Genomic DNA, 23,981 nt, shown 5'->3' on the forward strand with positions numbered 1-23,981 from the left:
TCAACTTATTACGTTAGACCTAATTAAACCGTGGTAAGTAACAACACAACTGTATTCCTAAATATCAAATGTTTAATAAATATCGGTACATGGGTGACAATATACAAAGATTATTTTTTTGCACGTTAAAATAACTAGCGTTCTCGTACAGTTGAGAACAATTATGAAGAATAAAGCATAATTCATGTGATATCGCGAATATATCTTACTACATATACTTGTTGTAATTCACATGTAAGAAGTACTAAAATAAGAAGTATATTCATATGCATAGTCTAATATTCATTGGCACTATTATGACTTAATGGGGTGGCTGTGTTGTTAAATAATACGATAAATCTCGGGGCGCTAATATAATTACGTATAATTTACCTAAAATCTCATTCATTTTTTTAATCCGCTATCACTGAGGTACTTGGATCACGAGATTGTGTCTGAGATAACACTGTGACACGTTATAGATCTATCAAATGATCGCAGAATACGCATAGTATTTTTGTAAACGGACTAACGTGCAACTGTTTGAATGACTGATATCTCGTGATCCCCGGAATATAATAATCCTAACAAAATACATTTAAATGTAATGAGTTGTTATAATTATAATAATGAACGATTGTACTTTGGATATTTATCTGAGCTTCCCTAGCAGCAAAAAGAATACAGCTTTTAAATAACAGGTAGAAATTTGTATCAAGAAATGTCCTTTCTAGATTTGTATAAAACTATAAAAATACTCAGTTTTATCTACAGAGTTAATTCAAATGAATTTTCTTTAAATAACCGAGTAAAATACGATTTTAACTTGCGCTCAACTGATCAGCTTTCTGATTAAAGTCTACGTCGATATTTGCTCAGATAAAAGTGCTATAAAACTAAAGACGAGGGTTGCTGTAAGGCAAATGGATACTAATGTATAAGTATCACAAATAACATTTGATAATGTTCTAAAGACAGTTTCAACCTGAGAATTATTCGTGATGGCTCAAAGTCATGAAACTACATTGGCTATTAAGAACAGTCAATTGGTTCCGAATAATTTCTTAAGGTTATACGTGTTTATGTGTTATCTGTGATAACATGCGACATTAATTATTAAATCCCCTTAAGCTCTATCAGATCATACATTGTTAGGCTCCAGTTCAGTTAAATCTGTATGTGTATGTACACATACATGGAATGATGACGTTTCAAGTGAGAAAACTTCTACAACCATTTTTTTTCTATTGTATTCAACTAATTTGATAGATTTAGGTTTAGTCAAATCCTTTGCGCGAAGAGAAAGCCGGATCATCTGATTTTAAAATTCACGAAAGTCTTGTCATTAAGAAGAATAATGTCGAACTGATCTGTCAAATCCTTATCGCGGCCGTCATTACGCCTGTTTCATTTTCGTACATTATTCTTTGAATTATAATAATGGTACCTACACTTAACCAAACGTCTTCCGTGTCCTATAAGGAAGGTTAACTCAATAATTAGATGAATAAAAAAAAAACGCAGGAGAGAAATAGTTGTAAATTTTCTTTCGGTTCTAACGTCACCGCTCCTCGAAAGTGCCCACACATGGACAGCTGAACAGATGTCTTCATATAGCATGTAAACGAATCTGACAACGAAGCATATTAATATTTCGTTACTAAAGCGTAAGTTAAACGACATACTATTTTTACTTATTTACGATTATTTAATGAAGATCGAGTTTTACGTCGATTTGACGACGGTACGTACGATGCTTTATGGAGTATGTCATTCGGGAAGCTATGTGTAGTGTATGTATACCTGATATCGTGCTCGTAAATTTATTTTCATTGTTTATCTTCGACACTCATGACTACCGACCTAGAATAAAGTCACTCTGATCGTTCACCAGAAAATGATAAACGAATGCTGCCTTCTTTCTATCGAAAGTTGCCTGAATCGATCGACTTCTGTATTGACGATCGTCCCGGCTTCTAGGAGGATCTCTTAAAAAGATTGAACCGAACAAGGTTGCTGGAAACAAATGAGACAGGTATTGTTCTTCAAAAGTGCTGTAGGCAACAGTACAGGAGATTAGTAATAAAACAAGTATCGTAAAATTACCAAGTGTTTTAGCGTCCAAACCATTTTCTTCTGTGTGATTGAGTAATTCCTGAAGAAATGAGCAAATGTAAAGAAATACGGTTCTCCGTATTTCAGGTAGCTGCATCACAATCTATTGACATAAGTAATGAAATAATTGTATTGTTAATTCTGCAAGAAAACTTTTTTGCTTACGTACTTGTTTACACTGTAAGTAATTTGTGGCTGCAGATAAACACACGTTATGGAGATTATATGGGACTAAGGGCTCCGCTGTTGATTCTAATAATAACAACAATGCCTCTGCTACAGAGTGTACACCTCCAGCTGAGATTATTGTTAAGGAAAATATTTAAAAAGTTGAGATTTAGCTAATTCTACTATTTATAAAGTAAGGTAAAGGATACGCATTGCATCTTGACTACCAATATCTAACCAATCTCTGATTGCTATAATTTCGCTATGAAGTCCTGGAGTTTGGAATAGTCCAGCTGTTTTAATTCCATGACGATATAGTCTGTCGACTAGTTGCCAGACTTCCTTTGGAACTGGATAAGGTTCTTGCGTTGGATTTTTATTGTTTTCCTAGTAGAAACTTTGTTATCATATATGCAACTCTTATTTTAATATGTACAAGATTTCACTTACTAGCTCCATTATTCTACCAGCAGGAATTTCCCTGATAGGTACTCGAATGTGGACCAACGCTTCCATCGAAGAACCAAAGCAACTACGCTCATAAGCGCTTGCTAAAATTTTTTAATTATAGCATAGTGAGAAACATGAAATATTTTAATAAATGTTATTAGTACATCAGACGCACCTAGGACGGTGATGAATATATCTTTGCCACCTTCAAGATGTAAGACTAGAATATCGTACAATTTGTCTTCCCCAGAGTTTTGTTTGCACGCAGACTTCTTGTCCACAAAAATTTCAAGCTGAATGTCACACTTCTCACCCGGCTTTATAAAACCCATATAAGGTTCTATGTGTAACCATTCCTTACAGTAGCTAGTATCGTCCAGTTTTTTTATAAATTCAAACTGAACAGGTACCTACAAAGAACGGATAATAAATGCTTTCTTAGTATATATTTTAATTTGTGCTTTTCACTTGCTACTAATCAAGTAAATCTAACTAACCTGACCAGTATTGGCAATAATAAGTTCCTTAGTGCTAGGCTCCATAAAGTGTATTGTGTCAAATATAACTTCGGTCGTGTCCACCATAACTTGGGGCAAAAACTCATTCTCTAACTTATCAAGTTTTTTCATTACTTCTTCATGTATCTTACGGTACTTGGTTATGTCAATTACTCTAATCTAGAACGGAAAACACTTTAAATAGTATATCACGATTATCAGATAAAAAGTGTACCTTGTTTCAAATCGATTAGCTCACCTGCGAATCGAAAATTGCACTGACGGGTTTATGATCGGATATTTTTAATTCAGGATGACTTCTGTAGTCAATTGGTAAAATAGCTTCACCCTTCCATAATACTCTATCACACCAAGCTGGTGCTCTACCCTTCTCACTATAGTATGCAATACAATATAAATTACTGACAGTCCAACAAATCCGTTGCTTGACATTTTTCAAATATCCCTTCATCTATTACAAACCTTGAGTCCCAATTATCAGTACCCGGGTCATATTTATATGTAGGCTTAAAATTGATCTCAGCTTCCTGAAAACCCTGAAAAACTTTACCGAGACGTCTCTGCTGCACCAGCTGATCCAATGCTATCACAGGCCCATAGTTTCCATTCGTAATATGATGTTTTGCCACACTACTTTCCATTTCCGTAATTCGATAATTCAGATCACCCAGCCAATAAATTTGACTAAGAAAACAGTCAATAATTTAATAATGAAACTAGAAATTGTCTGTGCACGACAATCACGATTACTTACTCATGATCCTTGAAACCTTTAGGCGGCACGTAACTAGAGAATGAAAGCCTGGCACAAATGTCAGCATAATCCTGATTTCGTCTTTCATATTCTTCGCAATGAGCAGCTAAATGCGCATTTACGAAACAGACTGATGTGTTATGAATGGTGCAGCTCACAGCAACACCACCTTTATTACCCTATTTAGTGAATATATACTTTATGAGACTAGTTCAAGAATATAGAGAATATAGGGAATCAATAGGAAAAATAAGTTTTAGGAATTGCTAAATGTCGTACCATTTTCCCCATTATTCCAGTTCCCACAGTATGTACCGACACTGCCTTTATAAAGGGTTTGTGCACCTCTTGTGCAAAAATGATTAACATCATTCCTACGAGTCTCACGATGGCAACTTGATAATACGTGCCTTTTGGATGAAGAAACTTCGTCACCACTTGTCTGGAAATAAGAAAAATTAATATTGGGATTAATAGATTGTTTAAAAAGTACTAACATGAGATACATAAGTTTCTCTTACCGCCATTCTTCTTCTCGCAATGTATCATTGAATAGGAATGCTTCTTTACTCAAATCTAACTCTTGAAAACCAATTGCGTATAGATCTGGTGGGATTTGATCACTACTTAACCATTGCTCTAACGTTATACCATTTGGCGGTTGTCCATTAACATTCCAGGTACCAATAAACATTCTACAAGAACGTAACTGATAGAAAACCATTTTCCGATGTTATATATTTTCATTTCTAATTGAAAGCATACCTGAATACTTCAGTATACGTATAATCTTCTTCTTTACATGCCATTTGATATCGGACCACCGATTCTCTAGCAGCAACGGGTGTCTTACCCGTTGCTATATTTCGTCGAGGTACAACCAAATCCGGACTTTCCAGTTCCACCAGCTATTTAATAATAAATTTTCATTTTAATATAATTACAAAATAATACAGGCTGGAGGAAAAATTTTCGTATTTTATTTAATGTAAGTAATCCAGAGATCACCGTTGAATCTCCGTTAGCTATTCAAAGAGAATAATACCTGTGATAGAGATGTAGTGATTCCATGAGATTTTTAATAGACAAAATACAACGCTGCACGATCATTTTCTTAACTAACTACATGTGACGTCTTTACACTCTAGATGTTAAATAAGAATGAAAAATGTTTGAGGATCTAATACTTCTTAAAGAAGTAAGGGGATGTGTATCCGCTGGAAAATCTTATCGCATATTGCAAGATAATGTCTTGCATGTGATATTGGTGTATATGTGTGTTAAAACCATAGTAAAATAAAAAATGGCATGATATCCATGGTAATTCAGACGAAAATATTAAACCTAGTGTGTGTATTATGTCATAAAAGTCTTACTCACATGGTGTGCTTTATGTAGTAGTTTTTGCATTTTTATTTTTTCCATGATGTTAATGGGAATTAATTAATAAGGTAGACGACATAAGTTATATTTTTCTAGCTGCAGTAACGCGTGCATGTAATAAACAACTGACTGATCTAAGAGGTATTTAGTAAATATGTTTAGTAGACTAAATGTGATAATAGAAAACTCAAACAAAATTCATGAAACCATAACTAGTTCTAAGGAATGAATGACATCACATTTATTAGCTCAAATTTCTTTCAGTATCAGAAGGTGATAGAACGAGAAACATTACAGTTTATCAAAGAGCTCAATTATTACTAGCCATCCAATATTCATTTTGTGTTGATCAAAATTCTTAATATCTTATTGTGACTTACAGGATCTGCGACATCTTGAATATCGTCTGTTGCACTATCCAAATTTCTTGTGCTGCCAGTTAGTTTTTGAATCCATAAGTACTCAGTGGGTGGACTATTGTTTTTCTGAAAGACTTAAAGTTTATTTTTTTTATTGCAGTGAATTCTATTATCATTAAACTTGCAAATAAAGGTTCTGGATGGAGAATCACCTTCAATAGCTCGAAAAATTTCAGACACCAATGAACTTGTAGTTACTCCAGGCCTCATTTCAAATACTAATCTTAGCTTTCTGGATGACACGTTCAGATAAACATCTAAACTGTCTTGCTGTTTTCCATCTGTGTCTTTAATGAAAAGGTGTTACATTTGTAATGTTAAAACGATATACTACGATATTTACCTAGATCACACTTGAAATCATGGTCTATGGGAAGTACTCTTTCAATTGTAAGGTCACTAAATACTTGTGGAGGTGTTCTGGACGTAAGTAATATGACCAAGGCATGAGTTGAACCTTTATTGACTAGAGCAAGGAGTCTTGCAGCTCTCATACATCCTTGCATCAATGATGCTTCGATTGCCTTGATGTTCGTTAAGGTATTTATATCAATAGAATTCTTCTTGCATCCCTTTATTATAATATTATAATACTGATGTATACTGAAAATTATGTAATGTAAAGGATACAATTACTACTGTTTCACCAGCAGTGAATTTAGATTGAATAATTGCCAGTTGCTCAGGTGACGACATGTTTGTTTACCTGCAAGATGTGAATTATTGATGTTTTTAACATTTACGGTATTTTTTTGTAAACTGATTGCTAATATTAATTAAAGCAGCCTTGCAAACCATAAAAAATCTTAAAATTAATTGAACTATAAATTATTTGATAAAGTATATTTATTTAATATTGTGACTATAATATGCTATAGGTTTCAATAAATCACACAATGCACTAAAAAAAATAATATTAAAAAAACAATATTATACGAATATCTCATAGCGACGTTATATAAATCTCCAATGACAGAAAGTCAATAATGATGTTAATTTGTGTCCACAGTCTGAAGATACTTTAAATAATCGCGAAAAAAGCAGAAAGATTTTTAAAAAACATTGAACAATTGCCGATAATAAAAACAACTAACAGGGAACACCTAATTCAATTATACATATAAATGTGTGCAGATAGAAAATGCGTAACCTATGATAGTTAAGCTCACTTTTCCTCGAGCCAGTAAAGTGTCAGTCTACTTCCGAAAAAGTACAAGCAAACTGAACCGCAAGGTTTCTTCGAACGATGGTGCTTATTTATTCTTAAAAATTGTGATTTTACTATTTGTCCTAACCAATATAAATTACATGATTGACAGATACTCCCCAACCGTCACAACACTAGCATTAAACATGAGGAACGCACGGAATGCGGAATGAGCATACGTCATTGGCGAAAATTCCTTGTTCCATAATTTCAATATTACCTATCAAAGTTGACAAAATTACATCAAACTAAAATCCAATGCTTAGAATCATCGATATGGATACGTTCCAAAATTATTAACAGCACTCAATCTCATGGAGAAAAACATACAAACATACAAAACATGCTGAACTTGTAATACTGGCAGCAAATCATGTAATGTATCCATAAAACGATAAGGTGTTCAAACTGAAAGTAACGTATCGATGATACAGCTACATCTGTAATTTGCACCTTGGCTGAATAAATAAAAATTACAATCTCCATATATAATTTCATCCTGAAATTTAATTTTGTAAATGGAGTTTACGATTATCAATAGCGCTTTGTCGATGACAATTATATTCAGTTAGTGGTAAATTATTGGGAATCCAGTGATCACCTACGGTAAAGCGCCGTTCCTAATGGTAAAGGATTGATTTACTCTATACATTTCCTTATTGTTTGTGTTTTCTGTACTCAAATTACAAATTTCTCAAAGGATTATTAAAAATGGCATATTATATGCCGAGCTCTTTGTCAGTTTTTCCCCGTTGTACTCTTGAGTTAAGGAAGGGGAATACCCGGAAGAAGAAATTTATGTCTTTAACCCCAGAACGTTAAGGTAAAATGTTTATAGTGTAGCTGGCGTCGCCGGTGACGGCATCTTACCGTTTTCGCGTTAATAATCAGTCATCCAACGCATCCTCACCTTTCTATAGATTTCCATATCAGATTTGAAGCTTAGATAAATCTTCTATTGAAAGCGTCTGTACATACATACGACTACAGATACAAGCATCGCGGGGATTTTTCAATTCGAATGAGGGATTCTCAGAAGTTAAGAGATCCTGTTTTATAATAACACCACTTGAGCACGAGTGTGAAGAATGAACAGAACGATATAAAGTTAGCTAAGGAGAAGAAGTCTCTTCGATTGGTATATTCAAAAGTATTATCAATAATAGTTACGCGTTTGCCGTTTATCGAAATCCGTTAATCAAGAGGCGTTAATCTACGTTGTTGATTACATAGTCAGCCTAATTTTTTAAAATTTTATATAACTGATCAGAAGGATTATTTATAACGATAACGAACAACTTGACATTCTCAGACTTAGCCGTTGAACGGCCTGAGCTCTTGTCTTTATACGATTGATAAAATAGAGATATTTTTGATAATAACGGACTATATATACACCAACGATATCCAACATCAGCGAATCGTTATTCGCATGCTGTACTAGGACAACTTTCTCGCAACTGATTACGGCGTCTTTGGTTAATTTGGCGTCTGCTGTATTTGTCATCCGTTTCTATTCCTGGAAAGATCCACCTGCAAAAACAGCGGGGAAAGAACAGTAAGAACAATCGAAACGTCATTATACTCTGTGAATATCGTACGATACGGACGTGCTATATCATATTCGAAGAGTGGGTCTATACGAAGAAAATCTGTACGGATGATACTGTAGTAACGCAAGGCTTATAAGCGGGTACGTAACGAATTTAAATTAATTTTCATTTGAGAGACGCGCACGGTTTTAAAACACTAAATGTATGGACAAGTAGTTTGTACACTATAATAAGATAAATAATATTTTTTGTCTTTATAATAGACCATAATTAAATTAATATATTTTTTATTTATTTCACAGAAAGATTTAACAACAAGAATGGAGTTTAAAAACATTACTATCTTTAATTTACGTCACGGCGATCATGATGAGACAGATAGGGCCTCAGATGTAATTGTTGCCAAAGGTGTCACTATGGTAGCACTTTGTAGTATCAGTGTCATATGTGGACTTTTTCCTATTTTATTGTCCAAGTGGTTAAAATGGAATTCGGAGCAAATAAGTCCCAGGTAACAATAAATAAAGGTTAATAGACGTTACAATGCCCGTTTATTGGATATTAGTGATATGAATTCATGATTTTTTTTGTTTGTAACAGATCTGTTCAAATTATCGGACTACTTTTGGGGTTTGGTGGTGGTGTTCTTTTTTCGACTACTTTTCTTCATCTACTGCCTGAAGTCATTGAAGGCGTTGATGAATTGGTCGAACATGGAAGTTTACCAAAAGTCAGTATCTCCTTGGCAATATTATTCATGTGTTCCGGGTAAGATTTGTGCATAAGGATATAACGATATTGTTGACAAAAAATCAGTCAAAACGTCAGTATTTGTTTAATCGTAGATTTTTCGTAATTTACTTCGTGGAAGAACTAGTACATTTGTATATAGTCAAAACTCATAAAGCGAATGTGACACAATCAAAAAAGAATCTGTGTAAAAGTGATAATGATCTAGTTGAAGCAGGCCAAATTAATGGAACAGCAAATTCTCAGAGGTAATACAAAAGAGATTTTTCTTCAAAAAAGTATAATATTATTGAGTTCAATTTAAAAAAGAAATAATTTATATTGTTCAAATATACCTTACTTCAATTTTATATTTAATAAAATGGCCAATATTTAATCGTATTTCTCTAGCAATGCTCTTGGCCATGGCCACAGTCATCTACCTCCTACATTAGAAAACAGCGATGATTTCTTGATAACTTCTCTGAGAGGACTCTTAATTGTACTTGGTTTGTCGGTACATGAACTTTTTGAAGGACTTGCCATCGGTCTTGAAAGTTCAGCCAGTTCCGTATGGTGTGTATAAATATAATACAAAAATAGTTAAGATATTCAGATATAAAAAAATGTTATTGAATATTAATAACCGGCACTTACATAACAGGTATATGTTTGGTGCTGTTAGCGCACATAAATTCGTAATAGCCTTTTGCATTGGCGTGGAGCTCGTTACATCAAAAACAAAACGTTATCTGTCGATTATTTATATCTCTATATTTGCCGTGGTATCATCCATTGGTATCGCCATAGGAATAATCCTAGTGGGAGGATCAAGCGCAGTAGCCAGTGGACCAGCAGCTATTATCCTTCAGGTAAATCGAACAGAATACAATTAGAAAGACTGGGCAAAGTCTCGCACCATTAATCAATAATGTTCTCAGAATAATGTACTAACATAGTTGTGTTATTTTTTTATAGGGATTCGCCAGCGGCACTCTTTTGTATATAGTGTTCTTTGAAATCTTGCAAAAGTATCGCACCGGACTTTTACAATTCTTTGCGATCCTCATCGGATTTTTCGTAATGCTTGGCATTAAGCTGGCTACTGAATCCAGCCACACTCATTCTCATTAACATTGATAAGAATAATACATCGTCTATTATATAGGCCAGTATGTACTGTGAATACAGTACATTTGTTTTTTACTGAAAATGTTTATTTTTTTCAATTTGCATCAGTTAGTATAGTTAAATATAAAATTGGCCATTTATCTGTAGTACACAGTGAAAATATGTTTATTATTTCATTCAGTGTTCATATTAATAAGCCATCTTTTTAGTACATATTTTATGTAAATAGTAGAGTTGAAATATAAAGGTGACAAAGTTCATTTCAAAATTCTTTTCAATCGCATTAATTCTATATTAAAAAAAATGCTTGTACAGATAATGTACTGTATAAAAATTAGAAATTGACTTATGTCAATTAGTAAAAACAACAATAGTAATCTATCATTTAATTAAGAGGCATATTGCTTGATAACGGCTATCATATATAGTCAGTGAAACCGATTACAATCCAAATACTTATATATACTGCTTCTCGGTACCTGATCTGACGCTAACTACATACATTTTTAATGTTTTTAAATCGCACCGACGTAATCACAGCCATTTCTTTTCATACGGAAGGAATAAATCGTCGATTAAAATTTGTTATTTTTCTAAGACGCGGACCCTCGGAATCGCTCATAAATTTTATATATAAATAAGTCCCAGTTAATAGTCAGATCCTATCCTCCAACTGGTACGGAACCACTTTTATCCTAGAAACTGTAACTTTTACGAGAACGTGAGAAATACCACTTACAACTTACCCAAATAACTCGAAAGCGTACTACGTACCAAGTTTACCTTTACACAGCTGTCATTATTACCACTGACAAAGTATTTTGCGAAATTAATGACAATTATCTTCGGTACATAGTCAAAGAGGTAAACGAACCAGGATAAGGACATAGTTAATTCTTAAAATTAGACGCATTAATTAAAAACCACAAAATAAATAAAAAAAGGCTTTTAATTAAACCGATTATTTAGATCGACGTTTAAGTAAATTCCCACGCTGAACTCATAGATACGCGTACATTGTCATTGAATTAAAAATGTACGCAAACTCGTGTATACGAACTACTTTTTTCTGATAACAAGTAGACATGCCAGATATATAAACAGCTGCAATGAAATCTCGAACCGTTATTCTATCAACGTGATTAAATAGAATTACCATTAAATTCCTGTCTTGGTATTAAGAAGAGCCGATGTTCGATCGTGGTACTTTATACTGGGTAGTCAAGCGAATTCCTCAGTTGATAGTCAGCACCTATTGTTATTATGCCGGTATTCCCATTCGCTATGGCACACCTGTGTCTCTTCGGGGGTTTCCTGGCTTGTGCAATATAGCAACAGCTAATATATTCACAAATTAGACGTAATGTAACCGCTTCATGCGTTACACGCATGTAAAGCAGTGGATCGGTCAATGGATCTGTGAGACTTTATTACCGTTACTTTATGAATATATATTTGTTATCGATATGTATATTTTTATCATTAAGTTTATTCATTCGTAATTACAGTATACATATAATCGTCTTATATATGTTTGTGCCATAAGAGAAACGAAGAACAATACTTACATCGAAAAATACGACTAAATATATGTGTGCATATATATATATACCGGGTGTACCGACTACAAATAAAAGAATGAAAGCGGCGCGCAGATACACAGTCTTTAATAAAAGGTTACGTGCGTTATTAATGTCTATGCTGCTTAAAATGACTTGTTATTCGTTAAAGAACCCACCGATACCATTAAATTTCGTTCGAAGGGTGACCCAGATTGTTAACGATAAAGCTGGATGATCGAATCACACGTAGACTGATAAGGCATTAAAGATATTATCATGGCAAACGAGCATCGATGATAAAACTTATGTTTAGTCGACAAGGAAGCAATCTGGATTTTATTACACGATGAAGATCATTTTTATTTGACTCCACGTTACTTTCTTGTCTTTCGACTCTTACCGCTATTCTCATTTGACTTTTATAGACGAGCAATATGACCCATGACCTTTGTACCTGGATCATTTCCAGAACTCTAATACGTACTGCGAAACGATCAATCGCTATTAAGGTCATTAGGGAAAATGCACTAGTCTATAGGTATAAGAAGAAGAAACTATTTTTAAAAGTTTTATTCAACTTTTACATATCAATACTCAAATAATATTCAACTTGTCTAAAATTCGATCCCAAGTATTAATCTCCTGAGCTTTCTCACGTAAAACGTTAAGTGTAGAGAATTCGAGGTTATGTAGTAACACGCGATGATTACCTCCACTTTTTCAGTGCCACATTCAACGCCTGCAACGGAGTATACACGGAATATCCAAGCTATACAATATGCTGATTAAATTACGTATATGCGTATATACGAAAACATGATATTAAGAAAACAAAGACTTACCATTGTCAGATTTTGAATACAACGCAATCTCTACATGATTTGATACGCGAGACAAAGAGATAAAGGACGACTATGACTATGTGCTAAATAAAAAAAGAAATTATCAATAGAAGAATTGCCATTCGTTGACTATTATTTACCGTGACAAAATGAATGGATGTACCGATCCTTACGAGTAACCAACCGTGAGATAGTGAGAGGACGACCTTCGTTCCGTCCATGAAACTTCGACCAATATCGTTTCTATCGACCGTCGAACATACCTTTTACATTCTGTTAAACATTCCCATCAAGCGAAACGACATCCGCGCGTTCTCGGTAATGCACATTAATGACAAATTTAAATGGATCATCTGTGACGTATATTCAGTGTTCAGACACTGAATCCTGGAGAATTATTTTAGAATTACTAAACGGATACGCCAGACATATGGCTCATAGATAAAATGAAATTACTCGAATACACGTTAACGTGCATAACCTACAATTTGAAACCGTACGTATTGTAATAATTTAAAATTGAAATGCAAGTACGTTAAACAGCACTATCTCGGAATTCGAAGTAATAATGGATTTACAAAAACCTGAAGTCACGCAGAGACGTCGCGGACTACCAAATTCTCTTCCCTATTACACACTATACCAATGGAGGGAGGAACTTTCAAGGTTTTGCGAATTCATTAGAAATACATTCTCAACTATACCTGACTTACTATATATCTGATTCTCAAGCCGGTTTTCTCCCATAGCCAAACGTAACAGTTTGCCGGACCGCGCAGATCCTGTCGTCCTTTACCAACATTTTATAACGCATACGTTGCATCCTTATCACGCACGTGCTTCCATACGAATGCTACGTATGAGATAATCTTATCGTGACACGACAATCAGAAATAACATAACCATTGTGCACACGAGTATTTATAAATGTTAAGATGTATATATGTGTAAATAAATTTTTTTATTTATTTAATAGTGGTAGGTGGCATTTTTTTTCCTCGGCGTAATCAAAGAATATTATAAAATATTATTTATTTCTAAGTGCAACATGCTGATAGTGCTGATGACAATGTATAGAATAAAATTATTTTAACGATGTATCCGTAAATAAGAAGCTTAAGGATGCAGATGTATTTTGCATATCCAGTAAATGAATAATATGGTAGCCGCCATTACGAAGCTGAAAGAGAGGGAATAAGGCGCTGCGAAGAGAAAAAAGAATCGACTTCGCTACGCTCGTTTTATTTTCAGTCGCCTTTCTCGCCTACTCGTACTGTTACATTAGAAGCGTGTCGATTCGTTCTTTCGTTCGCATTCTCGTCTGACCGTGACAAGTAGTGGCCTACTTCTAATATATGAACGCACAAAACATTCTTAATACTAAACATCGCGTATCCGATGTCAGGTAGAATTTTTTGAACCCAATCTGAGCACCAGGTGCGATCGTGATTTATACGTGATAAGTAGTGAATAAAAATAAAATTATAAAAGACCTTGGTATTTGAAGAAAAAAAATTCTTGCAGACACGATGAAACGAAGTAATGTAAATTTAAATTTGACAAAAATTCTTCGGCATGATACGCGCTTGACAAACACATACAGTAAATATACGTAGTACAATAAAAAAAATGAATTTTATTCATTCATGATTGATCGGAGATCGATCGTATCGTAATATGCCAAACGAATAAAAGCATAATGAAAAGTTTTACAATCAGATAACTGAAGATTTCAATGATCTGAAAGGTATTTGTGTGAGTGCAAAAAACGATCTTACCAGATTCCATATGTGTACATTTTTTATGTCACGAGCGTACGAAACATTTGGTGTGTGATTGCAAAGAGTAGAGGAAGCCACGTAAACCGTAAAACAGCAGCTAAACACAGTTGCTGAGTTGTCTGATAACTGATACTAATGTGGTAACTTACACCATGTACGTACCCCATTATCGTAATAATAATATCCGTGAAGAAAAATTTCTTATCGCAATTTCATTGTAGGCTGCATTGTCTGAAAGACCGTAGCGGACCAACGGAGATATATGTATACAATTCGTCTGAGAGTAAATTGTTGAGCCTTAACAAGGAAATTAACGCCTATTAAGTGAATGAGGGTGTAATAAATATAAAAGACAAAGGAATATAAACGTATATCACGGTAAGATCTAAAAGCCTGTTCGCAATAATTAATTATAAATTTCGTACCAATTCTCAGAATTATCGAACTATCGTATTCACTGATTATCACTGTGCATCGTGCATTTAATTAGAAATGATGATCAGCTGACATTTATCGTGTAAATAATAAATTGATCTTTTAAAGCCACTCCCTGAATTTAAGCGTGATCAGATATCAAAAGTGTTACCTCGTTCATGAAATATCTCTAGAGGTTATTTCCAGGATACTACGATATATGCATCAGGTCGTAGCATTGACTCATTCTTTGTGGAGAATTCATCGAGGTCACGAGCCCTAGATTTTGTCTAGTCACAACAAAACTGAACATTCCCTCATTCAGTTGTCTTTCACTCGCAGAAAATCTCATTATCGGAAGCAAATCATGCATAACGATTAATGGCATGTTGAAAATGAGTCATCTGGCGCAGATTCATATTTAATTTTTTGTTTCGTACCTTATGACTCGCTACTTTCACCAGGATCGAAGTATAATAAAATAATAATAAAATTTGAAATTATGACAGTACGAAATAATAGAAAAATCGATACCGATAGTTTAATAAGTAACGACGTGTTAACCATTTAAATTAACATGATAGTAATCGTTAACCGTTAAAAGTTGTATGATATAGTAAATCCATATCAGACAGGTTCTGTAATGATAATAATCGATAGTAATTAATATCAGAGACGTTCTGTATATTCTACAGTATAAGGTTCATGTACATGCTTGCGATTCCACCTATACAGACAAGTTATTCTTGTTTTAGCCCTTGATTCGTTGTTATCACGTCACGTAGCTGATTCCAGTGATCTTCCACGATATCACAGTAATATATATGACGAGAAAGATTTGTATCTATTATTTAATTCTTGACGCTCCTTTCGTTACTTTGTCACTGACTTACCATTAACTGGTATATGCATAGATATATATACTTTCATTATAATAAATTTAAACATTTGTCATTAACCTTTGGATATAATACAAAAGGTAAGAATGATTTGGAGAAAAATTTGTTATATTAAACAATTTTTTATAAATCTATGTAAATGTGATCACAATTTTGGATTTAGTGAATCTCAAGTGTTTCAAGTGAAAAATTATAACTCGACATTTTTATTTATACAATACGTTATACTATTACTAAAGTGCATAGTTTACATGTGTTATATTATTCTTTGATATGTTGTAGGGATAAGGAACAATTTTCAAAATGCCGACTATAAATTTAACGACTGCTCTTACGCGACATGACACGACCAGTGAAGAAGATATAGCGGCAGTTCTTATCGCTAAAGGTACTACCATGGTAGTACTTTGTATAGTCAGTATATCCGTGGGTCTAGTTCCTATTCAGTTGGCTAAATGGTTCAACTGGACCTCAAGTCACATAAGTCCAAGGTACTTAATTGGTATTATGTGAAATTAATAATTTAATAAATATAACAATTTTCCTTCACTCTCAATTTTACATATTAGATCACAGAAAATGGTTAGTATCCTCCTGGGTTTTGGGGGTGGCGTTCTGTTTTCAACGACATTCCTCCACTTATTACCGGAAGTCTCCGAGGGAGTAAAAAAGCTCGTAGAATCCGGCGACCTGCCAGATCTGAATTTCTCTCTAGCTGAAATATTCATGTGTTCTGGGTAAGTGCCCACTCGTTATTGTATTCAAAGTTTAAGAACACCAACTCATCCCAAAGATATTGCAGATTCTTCATCATGTACCTGGTAGAGGAGGTGGTGCATACGTATCTAAGAAAACGAGAAACTGAAAAAGTAGTAAATAACAATATCACTAAAAGTACAAACGAATTGGTAAATCCAAATGGCAATTCAGTTTGTACAGGGAATAACGTAGGGTAAGTTTAATAAAACCATCAGCTCGATTAATATATAAAGAAAGGTCATATGATCATTCACGACCTTTTGAATTTAACTCACGAGCAGTTGCATTATCATTTTTTACTCACAGATACGGACACGGTCACAGTCATTTACCCCCGCTTGAAGAATCTAACGATGTTGTAGTAAATTCAATCAGAGGTTTACTGATAGTCCTTGGTTTATCAGTGCATGAACTCTTCGAGGGTCTCGCCATTGGTCTTGAAAGTTCTGCCAGCTATGTATGGTAAATAAATATTTATAAACATATATGTACAAAAACATAAAGTACCTCAATGACACTTACGTTTTTCTTTATCCCAGGTATATGTTCGCTGCAGTAGCTGCGCATAAGTTCGTCATAGCCTTTTGCATTGGCGTAGAATTGATCACATCGAAGACCAAACTTTATTTATCAGTAATATACATCTGTACGTTTGCCGTGGTATCGCCGTTAGGCATTGGCATCGGGATGCTCCTTGTAGGAGGCGGAAGTGCAGCTGCCAGTGGAGCAATGGCTGTTGTTCTTCAGGTACGCTAATTTAACACACAAATATACATGAATACTGTCAGAGAACATCATAAAGTATCTGGTTCTTATAGGGCATAGCTACTGGAACACTTCTCTACGTAGTCTTCTTTGAGATTCTCCACAAGCATCGCAACGGACTCGATCAATTCCTTGCTATCCTGATTGGGTTTGTCGTAATGTTTGGACTTCAGACAGTGAGTGAGTATCTGTGATTTTTTTATGCATTTACATAGTACGCTGATAACCTTGCACGTGCCTATATTTTTATCGCACCATGTACTAACTATGACCCCCTATATTGATTTTTACGTTCTGACTGACATTTTGCTTTTTCTACCTCCTTCTTTTTTTTCACCCCTTGCTATTCTTTTACTTGTTTGCATGGCAATTCTTAATTCGCATGGCACAGCTGAACCAAGCACGGATTAAATTCGAAGCATTCACATTTTCGATGCTTACAACTGCGAGGACGATGGCTTCGAACATAATCGGCAACCTCGCGGGCGCTAGCTGCACGGAGAGATCGTCACGTTTCAGGCGAACTTTCTCAATCCCATTCTAGACGGATCTGTTCATCGGTTCTAATCGGATCCTTGAAATCTGAACTGTGGCGTAGGCCACTTCCTGGTGATGTTAAAAAATGTCCTCGATTGATCGTGCTGCGTGTCTAACACTGTTTTACGTGGCAATAGATCCTTCGAAGTCTATATACTCATCCCTGTGTGTAACTCACTAAAACAAATCAATTATGATATTATTATCACATCGAATAAAATCATTATATACTACGTAGTTAACCTTATCTGTAATTAACACATGTAAATAAAAACAGGTCCACAATCTATATCAAATGTGATTAACAGAAAAGTCTTATAACTTATATATATATAATCTTTGTAAATTATATCTCATTCAGTCTCACTACTTTGTGGAGTTAAAAATCTTGTTAATATCAGTAGTAATTAAGGAATCACACGCCTAAGCTGGGAAACGTCATCGAAATTGGTTCTGGGACGTAATGCCAGTACGGTAGGTCATCAGAGCTAACGAAGTGACGGGAAATTTGTAGGGGCAGCCTTATAGCAATATATGTATGAGGTATATCCTATAGGTCGGATGATCAAAGTGAGAATGGGCCAGCAAGCATCGAGCAGTAAACGACGAGCTACCGTACTGAACGTACGTGTCGGAGCAGGAGAGAGTAAAGCGGTTGTTATACCGAGTACGCTTTACCTCGGTCAGAGAGTATGGACGTTGTATATACTATACAACGTACATAGATATATGTATATATATACGTAGACGTAATAACTCCCCGTGGAACAGTGGGGGGTCATGCAAGGAGGGCATACGGACCGTCGACGGAAGTAGGAGGGACATAAGACGGGACAGCTTACAGGTCCCTTCTAGGAGTGTCTCGTTTGCCGTTGTTCAAAGACCAAGTAAACTCGAAATTGGATCGTGGTGCGCGGTGTTCGCACGAAAGGAAACGACCGACCGAGAGTGAACTCCGTTGCGGAACTTTCGTGGGAAAGTGACCAGCGGGAAGGAGTGAATTAATTATTATACAGTATGCACTTGTAAAATCGAGATTCTTTATTTACTTTTTCGCGTATATAGGAAATTCGGTGATTGTACTTATTTGAGCAGTACAGTGCCGATATAGTGAATAGTATTATAGATTGAGAATTGTGAGGTACCATATCGTGCCTTTCGAGATTGTGACAATTAATTTATTTGATTTTTAGTGATTTCAATTTTATGGGTCTCCATTAGAAAGTTTTCTTTAAGTATTTTGAATTTTGTAATTTAAAATAACTATATGTAACATAAATGCGCGTATTACAATTGGTAAGGGAACCGGCTGTATTTTACCTGCACGGCCGGTAAGTCTATATTCATATGCATACATATATATGTGCGTATGAAGAGCTCGGAATGCATTCTTACATAAGTAGAAAGAGTGTACAGTTTCGTAAATACAAATGTTTTCTGCCGTTTCAGTAAGCCTTACGTATACGCTAAGGTACATTGGACTCATCGCTACTAAAGGAAGTTCTGGGACAGATTGTTCTTAATAAAGTTCGATTGGGTTGTCTTTCAATAATAATGGAAGGAGCTCAGGACAAATGGACGCCTGCAGATACGTCATCGGGCACCTCTACGACGACGATTATATTCGTGAAAATTGGTGCTATGATTGTACTGGGATGCGGTTCACTTGCACTTGGCACGTTACCCCTCATGGTAGGACGTTACAAAATGCGACGCGAGTGCAAAATATCCAGGAACTCCAGTTCTTCCTCGAGTCCGTCGACAAATGGTTCCAGTTCTTCACAAGTATGTCTCCCAGAGACGTCAAATGTGCACGAGACTTCTCTGACGTATATTTTTTTGTTTTTTACTTATCAATCATCAAGTCGTACGGTATCGTCGAAGTTGTTAAAGATAATTTTCGTCATCTGCTAGAATCGCAAATGCGTTCCTACGTACTGATAGTACCGAAGTAATGGCATTGCGTGGGAGTACTCAGAGAAGTTTCGAGCTATTTACTTAAATGAGTTAAATAGAAAGATAGCCATTGAGGAGAAAAATATTACGAGAACAGGAGAAGCTCAAGGATGCCGAAGAGAACTCGAAATCCAATGATACTCGACAGGGTCTTCTGACGTCGCTGCTACTCTGCTTTGGAGGTGGTGTTCTACTCTTCACAACATTTATTCACCTCGCACCGGAAGTCCGGGAAAGTGTGGAGAGACATCAGTCCGAAGGACAGCTGGCTGACCTGGGTTCAATCAGCTTGGCAGAACTTCTCTTCTGTGGTGGATTTTTCTTGGTCTACCTCATAGAAGAGGTCGTGCATGCAGCTCTGGATAAGAAAAATGAGCCCTCCGAATCCGTGCTCTACAGGACATTGTCATTACGTAAATGCAAAAATGGAGTATCAGCAAGTACCACTACTACATCCACTACCTCGGGTGCTGGAGGAGAAGACAGTCTGGAGTCTCTCGATGGTGTTACTAAGATGGGATCGTCTATACCTGCCATCTTTACTTTATCATCCGACATATGCGAGGGTCCTGGGGCATGTACAAAAAAATCTACAAATTCCCTAAATCCCAGTGAACGAATGTCACGCGAAACCGACGTGGTGATACCAAGTAGTACGAAAGCACCGTCTACCAATGACAACGCTTCTGTGCACGGTCTACTTGCCGTCTTGGCTCTGTCATTTCACGCAATATTCGAAGGCCTCACTGTAGGCCTGGAACCCTCGATATCCTCTGTAATATACTTAGCAACTGCGATAGCCACGCACAAGCTGGTGATTGCCTTCTGCGTGGGTATGGAACTCTATGTAGCTGGTGCTACCACCAGGAACATCCTAGGCTACCTAACAGCATTTTCAATGGTGACACCTCTTGGAATAATCATTGGCCTCGCGCTGGCATACTTAAAGAACGACAGTGAGTACCTGGGGCCTACACCGACCATCCTACAAGGCATGGCAGCTGGAACCTTACTCTACGTCGTTTTCTTCGAGGTGCTTGCTCGTGAAAAAGCTAATGAGAAGAGTGGACTACTTCAATTAGCAGCCATCATTGTTGGATTTATGGTCATGCTGGGAATACAGCTTGCCAGTGAGTCCTCGAATTCTCTTGGTACCTTACGTGGAATCATTTAGATCCTGTTTCAAACTCAGTAATCGATTTCGTTCGGGTTACCTTGACTGAGTTCATAGATTCTTATCTACATATAGACGATGTGCCGTCCGTGCAAAGGCGTTCAGAAACTTTATGTATATCTTCCAACGATGTAGAGTCAATTTAGAGTAAGCATCAACCAACGCCATTTTCTGAATTGAGTTTGCACGTGGAAATCATGGATCGTTGGGCGTGCTAGTCCGAGTTGAAGATGTTGCTACTTGTTTCTTGACCAATGATTAGTACATTGCATTATAATATGCCTTCGAGGAAATCTATAATATAATACGACTTAATTTCAATGTAACGTAAACTATAGTATTATTTATACAATGATAAAATAGCTTATTCGGCTGTGTACGCTTTCTCCGCCTGTGGCAATGACCGATGCACAGGGTCCACAGGTCGGTCTACTTTCCAAGAATTTCTCGGCAGATTTTATCCAAGGCAATTGACCCCAACGCTCGCTCGACAGTCCTTTATTTCATATTGATACTGATAACGTGTTGTTTAGAAACCTTGATTAATGAATTTACATTAGATTTACTTCTTTCTTTTGGTAACGTGGTATATTACTTTAAATGTTATTAGTGCACTGTTGATAATGCTAAACCGATAATCATTGGATCATGGATGATTGTTGACGGTAATAATATGTATTCTAATCTTGTGTATCCTTATTTTATTTTCAGCATCCCACTCTCACGCACATGGAGGCGGTGGAAATCAGAGAAGTGAACACAATCATGGTCGTGATGATGACAATCATAATCATGAACAGGAAAACGGACAGTACAAGAACACTCTCGACGATGCTATTTACAGATTAACAGAGAAAATGACTGAGGTTGTTTCAAGCACAATTGCATCTACGATATCCGATGTGCATAGTTAAAAGAATCAAATGATAACAGTACCGAATGACTAACGGAAAATAAAGTTCACGGAGAAACAGGTGTTGTATTTATAAAAGATACGTTATTTATGCTGATAGAAATATTATTCATACTGTTTTAAATAAAGTTTGTGTACGCATCTTTTAGGGTCGAGATTTATAATATAAAATCACTAGTCGGACGAGACTACGTATTTCTCAATCAGGATGATATATTCTACAGAGTAAAAAACATTCACGTGATGAAATATTATACGACATAGTTGTACTACGACAATCGTGCAACACAAAATTGGTTCATACCAACAACTATCGTGTTTCGTGTTCATCGTCGAGATTTATGACTGAATCAATTTTGAAGTCAGTATACCCTCAATTTACCTTATCAAAGATTAGTCGGGAGTGATAAATGGATTGACGGATTTGGGACTCTGGCAGGTTCAATGAACCACAACTTTAGTGCTGCTTCTGTTCAATAATTGAAATACATACGTACGTCGAGTATCTGTACAATAATGTAACTCATTTTTGGTATATTATTAAATTTCGCAGATCTTTCTAGTAAGACTTAGTCCTGTTATTGTCCCTTCCCTATTATGTACATTTTAGTTTCATTTAAAAACAGATGTAGAATTGTCTTCGTCAGTGAATACCTGACAAAAGCTGTAAATCATTAATTTCATTATGCATATATTACATTTATTGTTTGTAATTTTTTTGGTGGCTCTTTTGACATCATTCGTAACAATCTATCGTGATCTTAAAACACACACGCACCTTACTACTTCCTTAATACCTCCTGGTCGACAAAGTCAAGATAGCTGGTGCCAATCTTCACCAGGGCAAGACCGGAACCAACACCAGCTAATGTGCAGATAGTGGGATTGGGTGGTACGATGGATCTCAGAACAGCCCAAAGTAAAACAGATCCAAAGCTCAGCAGCAGAGCACCAGCAGCACTATTAGAAAATGTTCCAAACTTAAAAAATTATCTCCTATTTCATGATGTTTAGCATAAGTATTCTATTGATATTTGAGTGTCTAATCATATTTTTAAAAAGATGCATGTCATTACACATCTTTAAATAGTTATACATAAAATTCATATAATTTCCCATATCAAGACAACATAATGATATTATGATTAGACAATATACATGACAACATTTCAATGTTTATGATCATGTATAACTTGTCAAATATACATTAGAAATTCGGAAACTGCAGAATTTTTTCAAGATTCTGTCTCATTCTTATATACCTATAGGCAACTCTGGCTGTAGTTGGTGCCTTTTTCAAATGATCCCTCGTGTAGATGTAGCTGCTAGTACCAAACAATGCAGTGGCCAGTAGAAAATTTGTGATGTCTCTCTTTGGGAATATTCTGAAAATTCATTAATGATCAGAATAAACCGGCTATTTGATAATAATTTCATGCTCCCGTTACAAAGATGGTGGAGGGTATTTATAGTATCGTAAAGAGACGTGAGGGCCGGACAAGCTGATGCCATCCTCTCCGGTCATTACGTAATGAATTAAATATCATAAGTCGGAATAGCACAGATACTTCGTGCTTAGGGAAGCAATTTTTTGTCATGACGCTGATTACAATGGACTAAATTTCATTCAAGCAGAGCTCTGGTTTCCGCCTTCCAGTGGTTACCTTATGACGAGGCTAGGATTCATGACGTTAACCGACAGTGCGGTATAGGAGGCGACACCGACGGCTGGGGCGTAGAATTTGACGAGACTGCACTTAGTTACAGGTTGTAGACCCAATTTTGCGAGGATTGAACCTTCTTTTGAGCTGCTTGTACTAGCCATGTTCTCGGACAAGGTCTTCGCGTAACTTATATAAAATTTCAATCACCTCGTGCCGTCAACTTTTGCTACTACGGCTTCAGCCCGGTGTTTTAATGTAAATCAGGGTGGGGAAACTATCGTAGTATTCTGGAATAACTTGCACGAGCGC

At 35.8% G+C, this 23,981-nt stretch overlaps 5 protein-coding genes and 1 long non-coding RNA gene across 12 annotated transcripts; 3 read left to right on the forward strand and 3 right to left on the reverse strand.

Moving 5' to 3' along the window:
* Nucleotides 1–54: 54 nt before the first annotated feature.
* Nucleotides 55–7,129, reverse strand: LOC107265391 (inositol polyphosphate 5-phosphatase OCRL-1). Of its 4 annotated transcripts, XR_003059015.1 has the most exons (19): nt 6,956–7,128; nt 6,417–6,492; nt 6,130–6,310; nt 5,939–6,073; nt 5,748–5,860; nt 4,750–4,892; nt 4,506–4,679; nt 4,264–4,426; nt 3,985–4,163; nt 3,693–3,914; nt 3,469–3,604; nt 3,210–3,389; nt 2,888–3,122; nt 2,713–2,813; nt 2,472–2,649; nt 2,264–2,391; nt 2,086–2,197; nt 1,783–1,995; nt 55–1,609 (listed from the first exon to the last, which is right to left on the reverse strand). XR_003059015.1 is itself a non-coding variant. In XM_015734818.2 (18 exons), the coding sequence occupies exons 2-18, from the start codon at nt 6,480–6,482 to the stop codon at nt 1,835–1,837; spliced, it is 2,601 nt and encodes an 866-aa protein (XP_015590304.1). In that variant the 5' UTR covers nt 6,483–6,492; nt 6,956–7,129; the 3' UTR covers nt 55–1,834. The 4 variants fall into 4 exon arrangements, 3 of the variants coding, with proteins under 3 accessions (XP_015590304.1, XP_015590300.1, XP_015590301.1); XM_015734818.2 differs by having other exon boundaries at nt 55–1,995; nt 5,939–6,067; nt 6,956–7,129; XM_015734814.2 differs by having other exon boundaries at nt 55–1,995.
* Nucleotides 7,130–8,071: 942 nt separating this feature from the next.
* On the forward strand, nt 8,072–12,103 carry LOC107265393 (zinc transporter ZIP1). Its single transcript, XM_015734820.2, has 7 exons — nt 8,072–8,686; nt 8,849–9,057; nt 9,147–9,314; nt 9,392–9,544; nt 9,687–9,851; nt 9,940–10,147; nt 10,254–12,103. Exons 2-7 carry the CDS (start codon nt 8,867–8,869, stop codon nt 10,407–10,409), a joined length of 1,041 nt encoding a protein of 346 aa, XP_015590306.1. The 5' UTR covers nt 8,072–8,686; nt 8,849–8,866; the 3' UTR covers nt 10,410–12,103.
* A 420-nt stretch (nt 12,104–12,523) lies between these two features.
* On the reverse strand, nt 12,524–13,888 carry LOC107265395. 2 transcript variants are annotated; one of them, XR_003058971.1, is made up of 2 exons: nt 12,984–13,888; nt 12,524–12,893 (listed from the first exon to the last, which is right to left on the reverse strand). It is a non-coding gene; the product is annotated as an uncharacterized LOC107265395 (long non-coding RNA). The 2 variants fall into 2 exon arrangements; XR_001537191.2 differs by having other exon boundaries at nt 12,951–13,888.
* Nucleotides 13,889–14,063: 175 nt separating this feature from the next.
* On the forward strand, nt 14,064–18,254 carry LOC107265215 (zinc transporter ZIP1). Its single transcript, XM_015734442.2, has 9 exons — nt 14,064–14,745; nt 14,813–14,969; nt 16,187–16,395; nt 16,474–16,641; nt 16,707–16,856; nt 16,970–17,125; nt 17,203–17,410; nt 17,482–17,608; nt 17,820–18,254. The coding sequence occupies exons 3-9, from the start codon at nt 16,208–16,210 to the stop codon at nt 17,837–17,839; spliced, it is 1,017 nt and encodes a 338-aa protein (XP_015589928.1). The 5' UTR covers nt 14,064–14,745; nt 14,813–14,969; nt 16,187–16,207; the 3' UTR covers nt 17,840–18,254.
* A 334-nt stretch (nt 18,255–18,588) lies between these two features.
* Nucleotides 18,589–22,574, forward strand: LOC107265212 (zinc transporter ZIP2). 3 transcript variants are annotated; one of them, XM_015734436.2, is made up of 5 exons: nt 18,589–18,980; nt 19,415–19,750; nt 20,019–21,051; nt 21,807–22,069; nt 22,158–22,574. In XM_015734436.2, exons 2-4 carry the CDS (start codon nt 19,520–19,522, stop codon nt 22,007–22,009), a joined length of 1,467 nt encoding a protein of 488 aa, XP_015589922.1. In that variant the 5' UTR covers nt 18,589–18,980; nt 19,415–19,519; the 3' UTR covers nt 22,010–22,069; nt 22,158–22,574. The 3 variants fall into 3 exon arrangements, with proteins under 3 accessions (XP_015589922.1, XP_015589921.1, XP_015589923.1); XM_015734435.2 differs by having other exon boundaries at nt 18,590–19,296; XM_015734437.2 differs by having other exon boundaries at nt 18,590–19,296; nt 20,070–21,051.
* LOC107265223 lies at nt 22,465–23,957 on the reverse strand. Its single transcript, XM_015734454.2, has 4 exons — nt 23,673–23,957; nt 23,271–23,393; nt 22,787–22,968; nt 22,465–22,672 (listed from the first exon to the last, which is right to left on the reverse strand). Exons 1-3 carry the CDS (start codon nt 23,831–23,833, stop codon nt 22,791–22,793), a joined length of 462 nt encoding a protein of 153 aa, XP_015589940.1. The 5' UTR covers nt 23,834–23,957; the 3' UTR covers nt 22,465–22,672; nt 22,787–22,790.
* Nucleotides 23,958–23,981: the final 24 nt, after the last annotated feature.

The sequence above is a fragment of the Cephus cinctus genome, unplaced genomic scaffold, assembly GCF_000341935.2.
Source record: "Cephus cinctus unplaced genomic scaffold, Ccin1 Ccin1_scaffold0215, whole genome shotgun sequence".
Lineage (NCBI taxonomy): Eukaryota > Metazoa > Arthropoda > Insecta > Hymenoptera > Cephidae > Cephus > Cephus cinctus.

Coding starts and splice junctions, on each gene's coding strand:
- LOC107265391 (XM_015734814.2), bottom strand. CDS start 6,482: ATGTCGTCACCTGAGCAACTGGCAATTATTCAATCTAAATTCACTGCT. Junction 3,390..3,468: donor GTGCAATTTTCGATTCGCAG/GTGAGCTAATCG, acceptor TTTCCGTTCTAG/ATTAGAGTAATTGACATAAC. Junction 3,123..3,209: donor TTATTGCCAATACTGGTCAG/GTTAGTTAGATT, acceptor CGTTCTTTGTAG/GTACCTGTTCAGTTTGAATT.
- LOC107265393 (XM_015734820.2), top strand. CDS start 8,867: ATGGAGTTTAAAAACATTACTATCTTTAATTTACGTCACGGCGATCAT. Junction 9,545..9,686: donor GGAACAGCAAATTCTCAGAG/GTAATACAAAAG, acceptor GTATTTCTCTAG/CAATGCTCTTGGCCATGGCC. Junction 10,148..10,253: donor CAGCAGCTATTATCCTTCAG/GTAAATCGAACA, acceptor ATTTTTTTATAG/GGATTCGCCAGCGGCACTCT.
- LOC107265215 (XM_015734442.2), top strand. CDS start 16,208: ATGCCGACTATAAATTTAACGACTGCTCTTACGCGACATGACACGACC. Junction 16,396..16,473: donor TCAAGTCACATAAGTCCAAG/GTACTTAATTGG, acceptor TTTACATATTAG/ATCACAGAAAATGGTTAGTA. Junction 17,126..17,202: donor AGTTCTGCCAGCTATGTATG/GTAAATAAATAT, acceptor TCTTTATCCCAG/GTATATGTTCGCTGCAGTAG.
- LOC107265212 (XM_015734436.2), top strand. CDS start 19,520: ATGGAAGGAGCTCAGGACAAATGGACGCCTGCAGATACGTCATCGGGC. Junction 19,751..20,018: donor ATGGTTCCAGTTCTTCACAA/GTATGTCTCCCA, acceptor TTACGAGAACAG/GAGAAGCTCAAGGATGCCGA. Junction 21,052..21,806: donor GCTGGGAATACAGCTTGCCA/GTGAGTCCTCGA, acceptor TTTTATTTTCAG/CATCCCACTCTCACGCACAT.
- LOC107265223 (XM_015734454.2), bottom strand. CDS start 23,833: ATGGCTAGTACAAGCAGCTCAAAAGAAGGTTCAATCCTCGCAAAATTG. Junction 23,394..23,672: donor AATCCTAGCCTCGTCATAAG/GTAACCACTGGA, acceptor ATGAATTTTCAG/AATATTCCCAAAGAGAGACA. Junction 22,969..23,270: donor ACAGCCAGAGTTGCCTATAG/GTATATAAGAAT, acceptor ATTTTCTAATAG/TGCTGCTGGTGCTCTGCTGC.